Source organism: Rhea americana, unplaced genomic scaffold (assembly GCF_003343005.1).
Source record: "Rhea americana isolate MKP2758 unplaced genomic scaffold, rheAme1 scaffold_135, whole genome shotgun sequence".
NCBI classification, from domain to species: domain Eukaryota; kingdom Metazoa; phylum Chordata; class Aves; order Rheiformes; family Rheidae; genus Rhea; species Rhea americana.
The window spans coordinates 1,454,834-1,474,420 of record NW_028185428.1 but is presented as its reverse complement, the minus strand read 5'-3'; the positions used below and the strand labels follow the sequence as shown (position 1 = coordinate 1,474,420).

At 42.5% G+C, this 19,587-nt stretch overlaps 1 protein-coding gene across 2 annotated transcripts in view; it reads right to left on the bottom strand.

The window, feature by feature from the left end:
• ERGIC1 (endoplasmic reticulum-golgi intermediate compartment 1) overlaps positions 1 to 14,441 on the bottom strand; it is a 36,608-nt gene extending 22,167 nt beyond the window's left edge. The window contains exons 1-2 of one of the 2 annotated variants that reach the window (XM_085298079.1): positions 14,317 to 14,441; positions 7,504 to 7,576 (exon numbers count right to left, since the gene is read on the bottom strand). In XM_085298079.1, coding sequence (XP_085154205.1) covers positions 7,504 to 7,576; positions 14,317 to 14,434 — 191 coding nt within the window. In that variant the 5' untranslated portion in view covers positions 14,435 to 14,441. Of the gene's footprint in view, positions 1 to 96; positions 150 to 7,503; positions 7,577 to 14,316 lie in introns of those variants that run through there. The other variant, XM_085298080.1, reaches the window with a different exon arrangement.
• Between the last annotated feature and the right edge of the window lie 5,146 nt (positions 14,442 to 19,587).

The window sequence follows — 19,587 nt, the reverse complement described above, 5'->3', positions numbered from 1 at the left end:
TGTCCCTTGAGCAAGGCTCATGGCCACCTCCTCCTCCTCTTTGCCTAGGAGCCCCCTGCTCCTTCCCTACTCATATTCCCAACTTTATAGCCTTACCTATTATCACTCTTCAGACACCCGGCAGCTTGTAACATCTTGTCCTTACTCCACTTCTTCCTGCCTTGAGAGGAAGCTGGATGGAGCTGGCAGAGAACTGGCACTCATGTGGCACTCATTGCTATCCTCCTCCCCAAGGCCAAAAATCCAAACTGCACACAGCCTTTCTATTATTTAATCAGACAACACAGGGATGTTGGGAGAAGTGGTATTTGCCACCTCTAGAAACTCTCCTTGGAGGGATAATGTCTCCAGTGGAAGAAAAGAAGTTGGCTCTGACTTACAGCTGCATCTCCTGGAATCTAAAGTGTTCCAAGATTAGAGCAATAGAGATTAAGTATGAATCTGGGACTGCCACAAGGGAAATAAAATCTGACGTCAGGCAGAAGGACACGGTAAATACAGATGGTCCATAAGCTTTGTAGACAGAAGCGCACACAGGGTTGTATTGTGACTCCAAAGATGTCACATGCCTCCTCTAAAGAGCCTAAGCAAGTAGGATTTGCTATTTTACTGGTTGCTAGTAAGGGCTACTTTATTTAAGTAGCACAATAAAGCAGTGGTTAGGTGCAGAGCTATGAAAGTGTAATATGGGCAGTAAGACAAGTGAGAGGAGCACTCCTCCCACTGYGGGGCCTCCCTTCACTATTTCAAGGAAAAGGGAAGAAAAGTTTCTCTACACAGCAGGAGCCATGATCCACACAGAAAGAATCTGGTTCACTTCTAGAAAGAGCCACTCTGAAATACTTCACATTCCTTGGCTGCTGGGTTCCTCAGTTGCTCATCCTGTTTCCTTACAAACTTGTACATTACAYACAAAAAATGGAGGGATTTTTTTGGCTAAGACTGCAGGTTGTGCAAATGGCACACAGAGAAGGAGAATGAAAGGGGGAAACAGCAGCAAAGGGACTTAATATTTCTTATGATCTTATCCAATGAAAGATCCTGCTCTCCATGCTCTAAGACTTAGATTTATGATACAACAGCTTTGTTTCCCCAGAAACAAATTTCTTTAGCAGAYGTTATTTTCACCCAGCAACCCTGGCCACTAGCATCAGACACTTCAGCACTCAACAGCYGAAGAATCTGTGGCCCTTTGAATACAAAAGGAAACAAACTTCATCAACTTTTCCAAACTTCAAACTCTGCCTGAGTGCATCTTGCTTGTTCTCTGTCTTCCTTGGCCTAGTCTTTACTTCAAACCTTTTTGCTCCATCTTTCACAGCAAACAACCAGAAACCCTTCTCTCCAGTAATCTGCCATACGGATAGAAAATACAGCTGCTGACTCCAGCAAGTTGCACTTTAACTTGTTCTCTGACTCCMAGGAAGCACCTTCTGGCCTCCAGCACCTGAAAGCTAAAAGGGAAAATTATTATTCTTTCTCAGTGGATCCCAAAGCTTCAAGAGACTTTCTCRGGTGAGCTCTAATTAATCATCCCCCTGACAGCTTCCAGAATCACAACAGCCCAAGCTGAGACTTCTGCACTACCTGCTTCTCAGCTGTGCCAAACCAGAGAAGAGCTAACTTCAGACAAACCAACCATCTTCTCAGTTAGGGCTAAGGAACAATAAATAAGCAGGGTAGCAAATTTTGTACTCTATAGTAAGTTACGCTTGCAATGTATTGCTCTGCCATTTGGAAGCTTTCTTCTAAGCCCTGAATCACAGTGAAAACTTCATTTAGAAAGTCTGTCCCAGATCTGGTCTCACCTCAGCATGAAGCATAGAAAACACACTGTCCTACAAAGGAAGGAATTACAATTCTCCAGCAGGCAGGAAGAAGGAGAAGGCTTCTAAAGACGTCAACGTATATTTGAGTCAGAGATTACAAATGACATCATGACATGACCTTCCGCTTCCTGCTAACCCACACAGGTACATTAGGACAGACAGCATAACAACACTTCACAACCGTACAACACCTTTTATTAGGTAATCTCCAAGGTACTAAGCAAACATTAATTAAGCTTCTTAACACCCCTGAGAGGTAGGTAGGTAAGCATTACCATCCTTCTACAGAAAAGTCAAGTGTCTGTCTCAAGGTCAGTCAGTGGTAAAACTGAGAACTCCCATTCCCCTCCAGCTACTAGGAGATATTCCACCTTCTAGTCTAGCTTCTCCTGCATTTCACCTGCCTCAATCATATGAGCTAGTGGAATTGGAGTTGCATCTCTACCTTAACGTTTGGGACCTAGATGAGAACATACAAGCTTTAGCACTGTGCTTCCTGTACCAACAGTATATACTCAGAGGTTACAKACCCTAGCAGGAGGAACACTTGTTGCACTAAGTTCACACTATTGCTCATCGTAGGTGCAGTTTGACTTTGCAAGCTGCTATGAGAAATTTTTGTGGGCCAAGAGCCACAAAACACATTTCACATATCTTGGGGGACTATGGGACAAAGGAGCTCTCCAAGTTCTCTGAAGGCACATATGATAACTATTCCCCTGTTTCATTGCAGGATCAACCTCAGGCACACAAGTAAGTCCAGGGTGAACAAGTAATCTTGGTCTTGGTAACTCCTGGCTTTTGCTTCTTCCCATATTTGAGGCAAACAGTTGAGTTGTGCCACACATGTGCCTCCCTGACACTGGGCGCTAGGCTGCATGACGTTCACAGACTGGCCAAAGTATTCTTTAGAAAGATTAAAGCAAGCAAGCATCCCCAGTGAATGACCCAGTCACCTAAAATGAACAATGATGCGTACATTGCTGCTGATTTATGCTCTTATGCAAATACAGTATTTTTGTTGCAAATATTCTGCCTAAGTAATTAACTTCCATGCAGGGGGACACAGCCTTTGAAGCAGCAAACTTGTCACATCATCCTGTTTAGTGCCAGCTACTTCATTAGAAACAAACAAACGAACAAACAAAAACAAAAAAAACAACACTGTCAGGAATGATCTGTTGCTTTCAACTTAATATGCTGCATCTGGTCAACAATAATTGACCTGTCACATTCATACCACAAGTGCCAAATTCATACCTTCCTATCCCTTCCCCAGGCTGTCAATGCAAGGCAAACCAAATAAGTTAATTGCATCTTGCCTCCTTAGTAATGGAATACTTGGAAAACTCTTATCGAACCTATAGAACATAATTCATGACCTAATTAAGGTCATAAAATGTAGGATTATCTTCTTGCCAGCTATTAACTTCCAGAATTGATCTGGGTTAATTAGAAAAGAGATAGATGATTTCTATGTTCTTGATTTGCAACATAACATCAAGATGAGTGAGGAAGGCTGTTAAAAGGTACGCAAAGCAACTTCTAGCCTTCAGTCCACTCTCAGCCTACTACTGATCCTGCCCAGGAAATACCAGACAGATTTAACACTTTAGATTTACTTCTTCAGCTATTTGAGTCATTTGCGCAGTGGGACAAACACGTATCCGATATTGCCAATTTTGCAGAAGTCCAAGTGTGGGGCATAGACTTCCCTTCTTTTATCCGTCTTTTAYAGAACTGAGGAGTTTGCTTTGGACAGTTCTGAGGGCTTCCATCACATTCAGTCTGGGTTTGATTTCCAGCGGTAACTCTACCTTACCTCAACTGCAATGATGGATTGCGGTTGAGCAAAATAACAGAATCTTTTCCCTCATCACTACTTTGCTGTACTTTCCCTGGGGGCTTAGATAACATACAAGCTTTAATTCCCTTCATGGCTGTTCAGAAGACTGCCTGTTAGGATCATGTAATAGGCCTAGAAAATGAGAAATTAGGAATTTTCTAACCTGTTCAAGGCTATATACGAAGCTAGCAAGCAGCAGAATAGGATGCGCATTTACAGTGTATTACCTATGCCACACGAACTTCCTGCACGGCCACTGTAACGTCCACACTATCTTACTTGGCTTCCTAACTGAAGTAAGCTCCCTCGCACAGACGCAATCTTGGTGGTCATTAGACATGCCCACACAGYGAGTTATGACAGAGCTACTGTGGTGCACACCATCTGCCACACGTAGATAATCTGTCTGGTTTCATGTAATGACTGTTATCCTCAAGACAAGGCTGCCATTTCCTGGCCTCTGCTACCTAGACAAGTCTCTAGCAGCTGAGACTACAAGCACTGAGATAATGGGCTTTTTACAGAAAATCACCTTTCAAGTTGAGTAAGCGTGACTACACTGAGATTTCTAGTAAGAATAAGAATTTATGTTGCTATGGTCATATGAACGTAGAAGAAAATCCAGCACTGGGTWGAAGCTAGCAAGCACTAGCGGTTAGTGTAGTGCAAAGTGGATCTTGTTTTCTCATGTTACAGCATGCAAGTACAACCAACCACACCAACCTCTCACTTCAGTTGCAGATACCAAACAAATCTCCTACTGGTGAGAGTTAGACAGTTAATCCTGTAGGTACCACTGCTATCAAGGCTGCTGCTGACTTCCCCTGAAGCAGGCTGTCATATGCACATATACCATGCACAATTACTTGGCATAATAGGGTTATGATGTACGCACAAGTCCACATCAGGCAATCAAGTACATCTCTGATGTAAGGCACCTGGCCAAGCACTCTCAGTTTCTCATTGCCATCCAAAATGTGCAGCTACCTCCATGCAAACCTGCTCTGTCAAGTGCATGACTGCTTTAAGGGAAACATTACACAAAAGGAGAAAGACTGACGCAGTTTCATAAAGCAGTTAGTACTGGCAAAGAAGGAAAGCTCACCCCACGTAAGCGAACACAAGTAAGCATATTCTGGTTAATAATTCAGATCCTGGCTGACACAAGGAAACTTCAAGCASGGATATCTGTTATGCAAAACTCCTGATATAAAAGAAACTTCAAGCTTGCAATAAAAGATGATCAGATTTCAACAATTTGCACTTAAGCAATCTTCTGTATCTTCAAAAGTGTATCGTTCAGGGATCAACAAGACTCAAAACATCTTTGTGAGGTAATACTCCCCCCCTGCTATCTATCGTCACCCCTTTCATAACGACAGCACGGAGTTCTCACACTGCTCAACTACATACAGCTCCACACTTCCACACCCATGCTCCAAACCACTGGACTATGCTGCATCATAGTCTCCTGCCAGTAATATACCTGTGAAAGGGAAGCACGAGAGGTTAGTAGTATCTTCAAACATCTCTAGGTTACAGAGTTTCCCAGAAGAGAGAGTAACGAGTGAGAAGTGGAAAAAGAAAAGTTTACTTCGTCTTTAGAAGCTACTGAACTAGGAATTATTTTGTTACTGTCAGATTCTGAAGTATTTCCGTTATTACAGAGGGAGCCTCTTCACAAACACTGCGGGTGATCTGTTCTCAGCAAGGGAGATTTTGATTACCTAGAACTCATCAGAAGGAGGTTTTCATATTTTGCAAGTTGTGTTGGATGGTCCATGACGAATCAGTTTCCTGCATTCGTCTCAGCCTCTTCTATGACATCCTCACTAAAATTTTACTGCTTTAGTGCTTATAAACACCTCCTCCCCAAGCCGTTCCTGCTGGGAAAGGCAGTTTACTATCTCTCTGAGGTTTTGATGAGAATCCTGTCAGCTGAGCATTCAGGAACTTACAACATCTATAATATCTTTGTGAAAAATGCATCATCCTGTTAACAGAGTCACAACGTGAAAAAAAATGCAGAGGTCTCAAAGAACCACATAATTTTGTCGTTCAAAAAGAAATTATTACACAACTCACTACACAAAGTCACATAATTCAATTAATTTGATCAGATTTAAGGAAATGTTACTAATTTCCCCAGTAAAACATTAAAAAAGAAAAAAAAATGAAATGAGAGAATGAGGTCTAAGATGAGACCAAGAAAGAGTACTATTTTTTTCATGTGAAGCAATTTGTCTAGCTTTCTTCTTCTTCTTCTTCTTCTTTTTTTTTTTTTTTTTGAAAATTCAGCTCTAGGGAGAAGTGTTGACAAGGAGATCCCAAGTATTTTATAAGTAAAAGTATGGGATTGAATTCAAAGAAAGAGTAAGGGAGGAAACATAAGATACGAATTCTGAAGTAAATGAGCGACAGGAATAAAAAAGATAGAGCTAGATAATACTGCTGTCTTAAGGCTAAGCATTACTCAAAGTTACAGCTATTCTTGAGATGATATTCTTGTTCCAAGCCAGAGTCACACAAAAGCAATGAAAGAGCCACATGGTTCAGAACCAACACTAAGCATGGTAGGTCAAAATCTGCCATGCAAGTCCAATGCATTCAAGAGCTGATTTGCCCAGCAGGAATGACCACCCTATAAGTCTGACGGAAGCTCTACCCTTGCTATCTCTCCAGGAATCATGCATCACAGCTAGTGAGCTCACTGCCACATCAGTAGTAGGATGGAGAATGAGTCCTAGAATCCAAAACAAAAGTACTTATGTTAAGAGTTACTAAGGAAAGTTTGCTTTAAAGCAAGAGGAGCATGAGAAGAGGAATAAAAAGTCTGATCGAACTAAAATACTTGTTCTATGAGTGATTTTTTTTTTAAAGGAAATTATTTTCATTTTGCTCATGGCAAGGTCCTGAAGAGCTTACCTAGGGACAACTCCTCTTTAGGCACAGAAGTCTTGTCAATTAAATTTACAAGTAAGGCTCAACAGGCACAAAGAAAGATAATATCTATGCTATGAGTAAACCTATCTGCATGTATTAGATATTCAGTTCTATCTTAATTAAAAAAAAAGTAGTATTATTAACATTAAGCAAAAAATCATTCATATTTAAATACAACTCCTTACTGCAAAAAGCATCACCAAAAACATCTGGTGAAGACTGGCAAAACRTGATCTCCACTTTGTCCACAGGGAAGTGAGGGGAAAAGAATGTCTTGTCAGGAATCCCACCATATCAGCAATGAAACACTGCAGTCTCAGAGCATGGACCACAGGGATTCCACCAGTGGGCACCATACATTTAAAAATATAGTGTCACTGACAGAAAAAAAATGCTATTTTTCCAGGATAACTTCGAATGAAACAAGTGCAGAAGAAAGTACTTACTCAGAAGAAGAGAGGAAACAATCTCAGACGAGGGCAAAAGGGGAAGAGATGTTGGCCTCTTTGGCATTCATACTACCTTGCACCCAATCACCACAGAAACTGGAAAGGGTCAAACGCTGGGTATAATCTGTGGTCACATCAAAAATATCCCCCACGCTCAATACATAAATCACRTATGCAGCTGATAAAACATCAAGCAGGTCTGAAACAGCTTTCTCTAAAAAAAGTATTTTAGATATAAATTTGCCTAGGACACATTAGTAAATCAAAAAGTTGAATGAATGATTAAGAATTTGGAATCAACCAAAAGGAATCCAAAAACCATTACATGACTAATTGGGCTAGCGAAATTACACACACATTTATGCAAGATAACAGAATAAAATGTTAAAGAACCATATAGACATATTTATACAAAAAAAAATCATTTTTTACTTACATTTCAGTGGCAATGAATCCGGTGAGCTCAGACAGGAAGAGAAACAGTATGAAGAGACAGCAGCAGACAGAGACTGGAAAAGAAGATGGAGGAAAAGGTTAGTTTCACATCTCTAATAAAARTACAAAATGTTTTTATGCAGTCAGATGATTCCCCTGACAAATGCATTGCCTATGATACACTTGAGAATTCACATTCTCTTTAGAGACAGGGACCCTCGGGGGACCTCAGGGTGATACCACTGGAATCTCAGAAGTGTGATGACATTTTACTGCTACTAAAACCTCCAGAAAGGAACAAGAACCAACATCACCTTGCTTCAAAAGCACAGTCAGTTATGCGGCATATTGTGGATTAGGAGATGTTTTGCCTCTTTGTCAACCCTAAGGCCACGTGCAAGTCAGGCTCAYGGTCTGCCCAACCCAACAGACAGAGCTGCCACAGCAGAGACATGGGGATAACAGACTAGCCTAGCTAATGCCTGATGCTTCTCCAGTTTCTCCATTTGCACACACATTGGCTTTTCAGAAAGGGGAAATACCCAGTATAGGAGATGTTAAGTACTCAGACAGCAATTCCCATGTCTTTTCCAAGAAAGCTAACCTAGAGTTAAAAGAAGGGAGCCCAATGTAACCATTTATTACTGGTTACTCTTCATCAGAAAACTATACAAAACATTGTACAGTGAGGTTTACACAGCAAACCGGCAGAGGAGTGGCTGGAAGGATGGACAACAGTGAACCCTGCTGAGTAGAGATGACTGAAGTAGACAAGGATGTGCCAACTCAAGGAGACAGGGTTGCAATGTATATCTGTATTAAATAACACTTCGAAGTTCATAGTGAATCACTATACAAAAAAGTGAGCTCGTAAACTCGTAACTCTGGCATGTTATTCCAGGGTTGTGACAACAGACATATAATGTGGCTCACCCCTCAATTCCAGTAGAGTAATAATGATCAAGCACTCTTTGGAAATGAGTACTTCACCATAGCTCCTAATTAAGATTGAGAAATCCGTAAGAAAACTCTATTCCTCAACTTTATTCCATATGACCAATACAGCCTGAATACCCATTCCTTTGAGAGGCACAAGCAACAACTGGCAGGAGAGCAATTGTATCATACCACTGTGCTTGTCCAAACACCCTTGGTAGGGAGTACGAGAGGCAAGGGAAGGAAAGAGGAGGTAATTAAGGCAAATACAGAGACAGACCCTCAAATGACCCAAAGCCTTGTGCCTCATTCTTCAGATTAGTCAGCCTACAGTTCTGAGGAAAGAGAAATGCGTTGCTTCCCCTTCCTCATCAGGGTGGATTGATTTACCAACTCTCTCAGAAGTGCAAGGGATTACAAGAGATGTCAAAAAATGCATTAAGGAGGATGAAGAAAAAGAGAAAAAGGAAAAAGAAAGCCAAAGAATAGTAGGAAAATGGGAAGTGAGAGGAGATGCTAATTTCCAAAGAGAAACCTCAGCTGGTCACACAGTTACTTCCAAGTCTTGACTGTCAAGACACAGGGAAGACCACTCTGCTGTAACCCAGCTAAGCTGCTAGCAGGGTGCATGAGGCCACATCGGGGAGGAGAAAGGTGTAGTTTAAGCACAGCCACAAATTCTTACAAGAACATACACACCTACGCAAGAACACAAAAGAAGTAAGCAGCCAGTCACAAGATAAGTTGATCTAGTATTTCTTACTGCTAATCACCAAACAGCAGAGACACAAGATCACTCATCTCTGGCAGTATGCAGAGGGAAAATGTTTCACATAGAGACAACCACTTCATCTTTTGTCACATTTCTCTGCGCCTTGTTATCATCCTATAAAGGCTTTCCACAGCATCGGTCAGATCTCTCAGCTCTCCATCACTTYTACGCAAGCCTGATATTGCTAACTGTAAATTCTCTTCTGGAGCTTGCTTTCTCTTCCAATGTTTTGTTTTCTTCTCTGTCATTTTGTCTTTGAAGTACCTTCTCCCTTCCCAGTATACCAAGTACTCGCTCCCTCAAGTCCATATTTCATTTCAGCTCTTCTAATGAAGACGTGTGACAACACTTAGCAAATAGAGTAAGATAAAATTACACTAACCTATACTTAGAAATACCTACAAGTGAGCAAGAGTATCCTGATAAAACTGGCAAGGAGTGACTTTCAAAGTTTTTCAGAACTTTTGCTTTTTCAAACTGGGTGRTCAGTTTTCAGCCTGGACAAGAGATTACTGAGGACAACATGCTGGATCATGAGCAGCCTGGAGAAGATGAATGGGGAACAACTGMCCACTGTCTCTTCCAGTACAAGAATGGGAGGGAAGGGAACATTAAAAACAAGAGATATTTCTCTACACAGCATAAGTGAATTCTGTAACTCCTTGACTATGGATGTTGTGGATGCCCAAAGTCTACAAGATTCATAAAAGATCAGACGTTCCCTCAAGAAGAAATCCATTAAGAGTTATTAAACACAAAAATCTACCTCTAGGTCAGGAAGTTCCAGAACGGCCAATTTACTGAAGGCTGGGGAAGCGTTTGACCTGTCTTTGTGCTTTTTCTTAGGCATCTGCTGCTGACCGCTACCAGAAACAGGATGCCAGGCTAAATGGACCTTTGGACTGACCTGGCTTGGGTGTCCTTCTATCAAAGTCTCTCTGTACACACACATTTTTGGGGGGTGAGGGGAGGCAGGCATAAGATTTACGTGCAAGTCTTATGCACTGAACTGTCTCTTTTGCCAAAAGTTAGATGAAAACTTTTCCAGATACAGAACATGGGTTCCTCTAGTTAGTGCGAAACTGCAGGCACATGTGATGTTCCCAGCATAAGTCACACACACAGCACTTCAGCTACTTATTACACAGCGAAGACCTTTATTTGCTTCCATGCAAATGTACAGCTCCCACAGCCCACTCTTGACAACTGTATTATATTTGGAAAAGTAGATTAAAGGCTGGAATCAGATAGAATAAAGCAATTAACAAATAAATCTTAATTCAACTGCAAGAGCATTGTAATGTTCCAACAGAACTCTAATGGCCATCATAGACAGGCTTTCTTAAAACTCTACTATGATAACAATCAATACATTGAAGGCTGCTGGTGTTAGATACTCTGGAATATATGTCTATATGTKAGACATAGAACATTATGTCTAATGTTCCAGTTAGACATACTGGAATACGCTGCTGTTGGCTAACGAGAAGCCCCCAAAGGATGGGAATACCTCCCACGGAACTTTTCAACACTGGCTTCTACAACCTAACCCTTTGTACGTATCCCTTCTGATACATAACTCCATCTATATACATGCCTGAAACCTCCCTTCCCCCATCCCAAGAAATGAAAGACATGCAAAGCAAAGTGTTTAGCACAGCATACAGAATGAGAACGTGAATCCATTTCTATATTAAGGCATAAAACTAATCGCATTTATTGTTCAATGAAGCAAACTGCTATGAAGTGTGAGGAGCGGGTCTTGTTACAGATGCCATGTGAATCATAACTTTGATATTTCCTGATGTGTATTTAAAACTTCAGCCTCCACAAAGCATAGAGTATTTCTGGATAACATTACCATGTGTGCATATAACACGCGCATGCAAACTATGCATCTGCATTGACTGTTAAATAGCACAATTGCTACAGCAGCTGCCTGAGCTACAGACCCCTCCATCAAGAAGTCAAGATTGCTCCTGTCCAGGCAGATGCCAGCTGTCAGACACCCAGGGCACATGCCACTGCCGTCTGCATACCAAACATGGCCAATTTGTCACCAGGCTAGCCAGGTCTGTTAGAACGGTGTCAAAGACRAGTGCGGAGGAGTGTAGAGGGATCCCCTCCGAGGCGGGGGAGGAGAAGAGAGGGAAAAGCATATTAGATGGAGTTTTAGTTGGTGCATGTTCTGTTAGCCCTTGTCCAGGTGTTGTTGACAATCTTTCCACGGGGAAGGAGGGGAAGGAAAGGAGGAAAAAAAATATGGGAAGACAGTGAGGAGAGCACATTGGAGGGGGGCAGGAAGGGGGAAGCGCACCGTCACAAATGGTGTGTGCCGGCATCACAGACACCACTAAACAGCGATAGGGTGGCTTTTAAGGACTGGAACAAGCATCTGGTGGAACAGCGACAACAACACGTCTGGGGCACATTAACTATCTAAAACAAAAGATTTCTACTGAGAAAAAAGAACACCCAGCTACTACACATATTTCAGGCAAGTCCACAGCAGTGCGTATGTTGTCCTAGGCAAACCTCACTCCTACATTGGACTGCTCCTAGTCCTCATTCTTACTAACGTCCAGTGGTTGAAAGGGTGGCCATGCAGATCTCAAACACCTCATGCAGCATCCAGTGCAACTTAGGAAATTTCAAAATCCTACATAGCGGAAAGGCTCTCAAAAGCCTTCCAGTTAGCTTCTGAACTTGCAAGTATTTGAGATTGCCTGCTCCTCTCCACCAAGAAAAAGTGATGCTCACTGAGCTACCTCCTTTCTCTTTAAGCCTCTCCTTTCCAGGGAAGTTGGCTATCTTACTTCTAGTTGTTAGAAGCAGAGCTTGTACTTTCCATTTCCTGTCTTCTAGAATTTGATCTGCTCTTTCTTCCATAATGCAAGCAGCACAGATTAATCAAACTTTTGAAAATAGGCTTTTCTATAATTTAAAGGAACCTGTAGAAATCCTGCTGTAAATCCATTCCTATTCCATAAAGTCTTCAGTAGCATAAGTGATCTGGGACTTAAAGCCTCAGCAGAGATTGCGGGAAGGGCCCAAGTTAATAGTCAGCTACCACAGACTACTTTGTATCTCCTCTGTAAACTTTGGAACACTTCAAGGAAATYAAAGTATAACTGCAGTCATAGCCATTTCCCAGATTTCCAGCCCTAAAAGTTTTTGTGAGGCAGAACTTTCCCCTACTCCCAAGCTCCTAATATTATTACAATCTAATTTCCCTGAAGCATTTATCACAAAATCATGCAACCTTCCCAGGCTTCAAACTGGCATGGCAATGGGCTAGTCTCATTCACAGCCTACTACAATGCTCAAGATTACTAGCTTTCAAATTACAAGTCGCASGCTTGGTCAGACAGCCCATTATAAAAGCTGTATACAAGATCTTCCCACACAGAGCTGCTAAAGTTTTTTGGCTGCTTGTGTAGTTCAAAAGCCTATATCAGCCTGTCTACAAGCATTCTGACCAAAAGAAGGAGAACCAGTTAGAGAAGAAAATCAAAGCTTGAGAAGCTGCAAATAACAATTGTAACAATAGAGAGAAATAAGTCAGCTAACGATTTTAAGTAAGAGTCACAGCCTCCAAGCCTTCCCACAACAAACTTATCACTTGAGCTGTTCRCTGTAGATCAGAGAGCCTAACACCGGATGGCCTCTGATGTTCTTTTTTGTTTCTAAAACATGCTCCTTTRCTGGTGATTCATAAGACAAATTCTCGAAGGGAACCCAGATACATYGTGGGAATTCTTAGTTTCCAGAATAGAAGAGCAGGTAGGAACACCAACAAGTTCAAAGWGTTATTTCAAAACACTAAATCTCCTATGCCTCTAAATTAGCAAACTGTTTTAAGTCCTTCATTCACAGTTTCAGCAAAACTAAATGGGAGTCAATAGGCAAGTAACTCTATCCAYGATCAGGAGAATATGGAGGAYGAYGACTCTCTAAAAATAAATATTTAGAGTCACATACTATGTTAGTGAGGAGTTTCCTCAGCTTACAAAAGGCTTTGCTTTGTGTCCCATTGATTCGCTGTTACTGACTCAGTTCTATTTGACGTCCGTTGTCACCAAGGGATATGACATCACTCACATCAGCAATGACACACAAGGCTACTGACCCATCTATAAGAATGGATGAATGGAGCAAAGCTCCATGATCAAAGGAAGTCACTGTTCAATGGAACAGGAAAGCTCCATTAGCCATCTAATTACAGACTTGGCAGGACCAACTGATCAATGTTTACCACTCTGCACAGTGCTCTCATTGGTCATGATGGTGTGAAATTGCATTACTCAGCCTACCATCTCCCACCTCAGGCAGAGGAAAGAAGGAAAAAAGGCCCAAGGCAAGAGATCTGTATCTGTCAGAATCTATGCATTGACACRCGGCAGTGAGAGTGGATCATTGTTGGTGGTTTCTGACAATGCAACTTCTCTTCTTTAAAAATATGACAAATAAAAACAAAATAAAACCTCTGCTCCTTTATCCCTGCTTCAATGCCAGATGAATCCCCTTGAGTATGCTGTGACAGAAATTTGTCTCTCTCAATTCATACTCACCACTGGCCACTTGCATGTTGCCACCCATCCTGCTCCCTCCTGACCCAGGCCCTAGACATCAAAACTTAAGTCTCTTTGGCAAGCAAGACATGAACGCAACTGTCTTCAGCTGTTTTTCATCCTGACTGAGGGACTGCACAACGATCAGAGAGAATTAAAAAATGCTGCAGTTTTCCCCTCCCCACTCAGTGTTCAGAGTGGACTTACAGCTCCTCTTCACAAAACACACTAGCGAAAAGCTCTCTAGCCGCTTCAGTAGCTAGCACAGCAGTTGAAAAACTTTAGCTCTTAAGAGCTCCCTTTCACAACAATGTATCTTTACCATTTTCTGTTATTAAGATTCTGAATCCATGCAGACTATTCCATCGTTTAGTAAAACTTGACAGATTGGGCAAAATTAGCTGTTTCAGCAATAAAGGATACTCTTTCTAGTGTTTAATATTCCTTTAAAAATATCCTCTAAGATAGAGAGGCCAAAAGATCTTTAATTTTAGACCAGAGGTATGCAAGGACAGCAAAGAGAAGTGCTACTTACTAATAGCCCCTGTGTAGGTTGGCTGTGTAAGGTCTTTTGGTACCTTCCTGTAGATGTCAAACCTGAAAGAGGAAAAGTAACAGCCATAAAACAGGTGGAATATTTCAATACATTTCATGTCCGCACAGTAATGAACAATACTGAAGTTTTTCCATTCAGCTTTCCAATAGCATTTTTCAGTTCATAGGAGGTTATGAAATGGAAAACAAAAAAAAAAAACATTTTCTTTCGTACGATTATGTAACCACGAAGGTTTTTTGGTTCCAATWTCCAAAGCACTTCTCTCTACTTCCCTCTGCCTTGCTTTCATAGATCTTTGCAATCTGAACTGTTAGTGATGCCAGGGGATAAGTCATGCTGGACAAGTTTACAGACCACCGTAAAAGGAAAAGGATATTTTAGAGGCTCCTGAATATGAACGACTAAGCCTGGCCAAAAGAAAAAGAAAAAAGAGAGAAAGAGAGAGAAACAGGCAGGCAGAAAACCCCTAGATCTACACTGCAGCTTGCAGACTGTACCATGGGCAGCCAGGGACTGCCRACACCAAAGCCAGAATTCAAGGTGCTGAGGTAAGAAACCTACCYTTGGATACCACATACACAAGAGAAATTAACTGAAAAAGTTTGCTCTTCCCCCTGCAAAATCCAGTTTAATATTAGACTGTTGTTTTGATTCAGTCATATCTTTTAATATCCACCTGGCTCAGCTTTGCTATTTTAAACTCTCCATGGTTAAACTTTCATTGCCCTTTTGATGTTAGATGTATTATTTCCTACCACCTTGTGTTCCTCCATGGCCAGCTGCAATGCAGCTCTGACATCAATTTTTCCACCACTCAATAAAAATTAATTAATGCATTAAAAACACACACACCCTAACGTGGGAAGTGACTGGTACTCCCACCAAATAGACTTTTTTGGGGATATACTACCAGCGAGTGAAATTTGATGCTTTTTTCCAGMCCAGGAGGGGCATGGGAGACATTGCGTTCCAAATTCCCATTCCATCCTGCAGCAAGATGAAACACCACCATGTTTATTCAGTACTTCCTACTACACCAAATGCTATATTGAGAGTTCAAAAACCAGATCAGCTTTCTTTCCTTTACTCTGTGTCTGATTAGATCATCAATACAACTCGGAGGCTCACGAGGTGAGCAAAACAGCATTTGCCAAGCACGGGATCAGAAGGGTGCTGCTGCTACGTTTTGCTCAGCAGCTGAAGCTGGATRAGGAGAGGGTACAAGAAGGCAGGACAGCTGGTATAATGAGACTTCACTCACCCGATTCAACAYCTGACCATGCTATGAAATCACATAACTGTTCAAACAACCCAGTGGTCCGCTATGAAATGGGAAGAACACATCTCTCTAAGGTTTCATGGGGATTCAGTATCTGCAGCGTTTTCTGGTACAGCGCTGACGGGGCGATACAAGCAGAGAGTGCCAGCACATTTGCCARCTGTACGCAACTCTTGTTCCTGTGATATAGTTGAYGGAGCATGTTGCACAGCATATGCAYGGAGTTACATGTTTTTGTGACTCTATCCACCGCCATGCCCTAAACAGATTAGTAATATTTCTGAACCAAACAGTCCATTTATGGATCGGCAGCTTCCCTGCAAACATCTGGAAAGTGCTGTTTACATTCTTTCCACATGCACCAAAGCAACAGCAGCAGATGATAAAGCAAGCCAGAGCGGCTGATGACATCATGGTCTCACAGGCAGAGGAAGTAGCTGATCTTCCTGCTCACAGCCCATTCAGTGCTGAAAGCTGGCGTCCTCTCTAAAGTCACAACAATGGATCGACAAGGCTAAAAAAGCTGAGAGAGAAAAGACAGAGCACGCAGGAACACGCAAGAGCTTCTGAGTGTCAGCGAACATTTAGAAATAGGAAATATCTCTACACTGGATTCAGTAAAAATAGCAGCATGTGGATACTATAAAAGGAAGTCTGTTCTTACAACAAGAAATATTTACTAGTTTTAAAATGATGACCCATCGCAGGATTCAGTAAAAATACCTAGATTTTTAAATAACTCAGTGGAAAGTTGATGTCACAGCAGGAGCCTCTCCTTTCAGACTGCTATTTTCAGCACATAAGTGACACCAAAGAAAGAGTTTTACATTGTGAAAATAAGCTAGGAAGACAAGCAACATCAAACTCTTCACCAGACCAAGACACTATAGAAAGTTGATCAATGCTTTCTCCTAACATTTAYCTCCTAACTTTAAAAGCTTAAAAGGCAGCCCACCCTTTCCATTTGCTATTCTGCTTCCTGTCTCTTCTACTATGATTTTATATTCGCTCTCTCACCTACTACAATCATGCACACCTAGAAAGATATTTATGCAATCCTCAGGATCTAATTTGCTGGAGTTCTGAGAAAGCTTAGGTCTGTACGTCAAGGATGAAGCCTCTCTGTAAGCATAGTACACCATGTTTGCAACATTTGTCACCTGAGGTCTTCAAGCACTTTAAAGAACAGTTAATACCTGAGCACAGCGAGTGTACGCAGCTTGCTAAGCAAAGAACATAAGGCAAATAGCATCCTAGCCTTGAACTTACAGCCTAGAGTCACTTACAAGAATAGTATAGAACAACCCAAGAGGACAGCATAAAACTACAACATGCATGTTTCTCAGAATTAAAACATTTTTAGATAAGGGGAAATTCTAAGGAGTAACTCAGAATCATCCCTGGAAAGGCAATGGAACAGCTCATTYTGGATGTCATCTCCAAACATACGGTGGAAAAGAAGGTGATCAGGAGTAGCCAGCATGGATTCACCAAGGGGAAATCCTGCTTAACCAACCTGATAGCCTTCTGTGATGGAATGACTGGCGGGTGGATGAGGGCAGAGCAGTAGACGTTGTGTACCTTGACTTCAGCAAGGCTTTTGACACTGTCTCCCATAACATCCTCCTASAYAAGCTCAGCAAGTGTGGGTTAGGGGAGTGGACAGTGAGGTGGATTGAGAACTGGCTGAAAGGCAGAGCTCAGAGGCTCGTCATCAGTGGCGTGGAGTCGAGTAGGAGGCCTGTGGCTAGTGGCGTCCCCCAGGGCTCAGTACTGGGGCCCATCCTGTTCAACTTCTTCATCAATGATCTGGATGAGGGGACGGAGTGCATCCTCAGCAAGTTTGCTGATGGTACCAAGCTGGGAGGAGTGGCTGATACACCTGAGGGCTGTGCTGYCATTCAGAGAGACCTGGACAGGCTGGAGAGSTGGGTGGAGAGGAACCTCGTGAGGTTCAACAAGGGCAAGTGCAGAGTCCTGCATGYAGGGAAAAATAACCCTASGCASCAGTACAAGCTGGGGGCTGACCTTCTGGAGAGCAGCTCTGCAGAGAAGGACCTGGGAGTGCCGGTGGGTGACAAGTCGACCATGAGCCAGCAAYGTGCCCTTGTGGCCAAGAAGGCCAATGGTATCCTGGGCTGCATTAGGAAGACTGTTGCCAGCAGGTCGAGGGAGGTGATCCTGCCCCTCTACTCAGCCCTGGGGAGGCCTCATCTCGAGTCCTGTGTCCAGTTCTGGGCTCCCCAGTATAAGAGAAACATGGAGCTTCTGGAGAGAGTCCAGCATAGGGCTACAGAGATGATCAGAGGGCTGGAGCATCTGCCCTATGAGGAATGGTTGCGAGAGCTGGGCCTGTTTCGCCTGGGGAAGAGAAGACTGAGGGGGGATCTCATCAATATGTACAAGTACCTGAAGGGAGGGTGTTAGGGGGACGGGGACAAATTCTTTTCAGTTGTCCCATGTGACAGGACAAGAGGCAATGGGCAGAAATCGAAGCACAGGAAGTTCCGCCTGAACGTGAGGGGGAATTTCTTCACTGTGAGTGATGGAGCACTGGGACAGGTTGCCCAGAGAGGTTGTGGAGTCTCCTTCTCTGGAGATCTTCAAGGCCTGCCTGGATGCAACCCTGTCTAACATGTTCTAGGTGACCCTGCTTGAGCAGGGAGGTTGGACTAGATGATCTCCAGAGGTTCCTTCCAACCTTACTGATTCTAYGATTCTATGATCAGGAGTGGACAAAGGATGCAAGAGTGGCAATGAAAGCAGACTGGATGGCAGGAAGAAAGGTGGARAGCTTGGCTGAGATCTTGTGAGTGAATGCAGAAGCTCAAAGGATGAGGACAGGCACATGTCTCAAGCAGCAGAAGAGAAGGTGACCAAAGGAGCTTATTTATGCTTGGAGAAGAACGGTGGGAAAAAAAAWCAAAACAAAATAACCCTAACAGCAAGGGAACAAATGGAGACTAGTTTGACACAAGAAACACATGCAGCTTCCTTCTGCTCTCTGACACGTAATACCACCAAATCTACGAGACTTGGATTAAAAGAAAAAGGACTGCATCTTCACAAGTATCCTGTGGAAGTATTCATCTGTGCTACAGGGCTTGGAAGAGACATGCTCTAGATTAAGGGGTTCTATGCTTTGATCACTGACAGTACTCTTCAGGGTGCYAGGCATCTTCCCATAAAGCACTTCGTATGGGACAGAGCCTGAGAAAGTATAATTTATACAGCCTGATCTGGGACAGTGAAAACAGCTGTTGGGCTTAAGTGTTCAGAGAAGGGAAAACTGGGAGCCCAAAAGGATAGCAAAACTGCACAGAAAAGAGAATGATGGCTATGCCAGCATGGTGAGGGAACAGAGACAAAGCTCGGAGTTAAGGGAAGATGAAAACTGTATGGGATTCAATGACAGCTTGAAGGGTATGTTTGTGAGATACTAGAGGGATTAGATCCCAGCAGTAAATAGAGAATGGAACCCCAAACAAAGCCCTAATTAATTATAAATAATTCTAATAAATAACTAAATCAAACTTCTCATACAAATGTGTGAAGTTGATAACAGTTATTGTAATAGGAAAACTTAAGCCCCAAGAGATCTGAGATCTGTGAAAGCCACAGTTCCTCACAGACCTAAGGGCTAAAACCTGATGAACTTCTAGGCTCCACCAGGCAAACTCCTCTCCTTTTGCCACGAGCTTCTTGCCTACATCACAGGGCTCAAAGCAATTTCAGGGGATCACTTAAACTGTCTTGGGAAGAAGGAAGAATGCTGATTAGGCATCACAGATGATTTGTAATGTGTGAGGGAGGAGGTCATGGAGTTGTACATATGGAAAAGGGAACAGGTTTTACTTGCCCTCAGGTCAGATATTCCTGCAAGCACCTGCAGTAAAAATTTCAATAAGCCTCAAAGTTCCCGTGATTTTGGTTGTTTGGAAAAATACCTATACTCCAGGAACAGAGCAGAA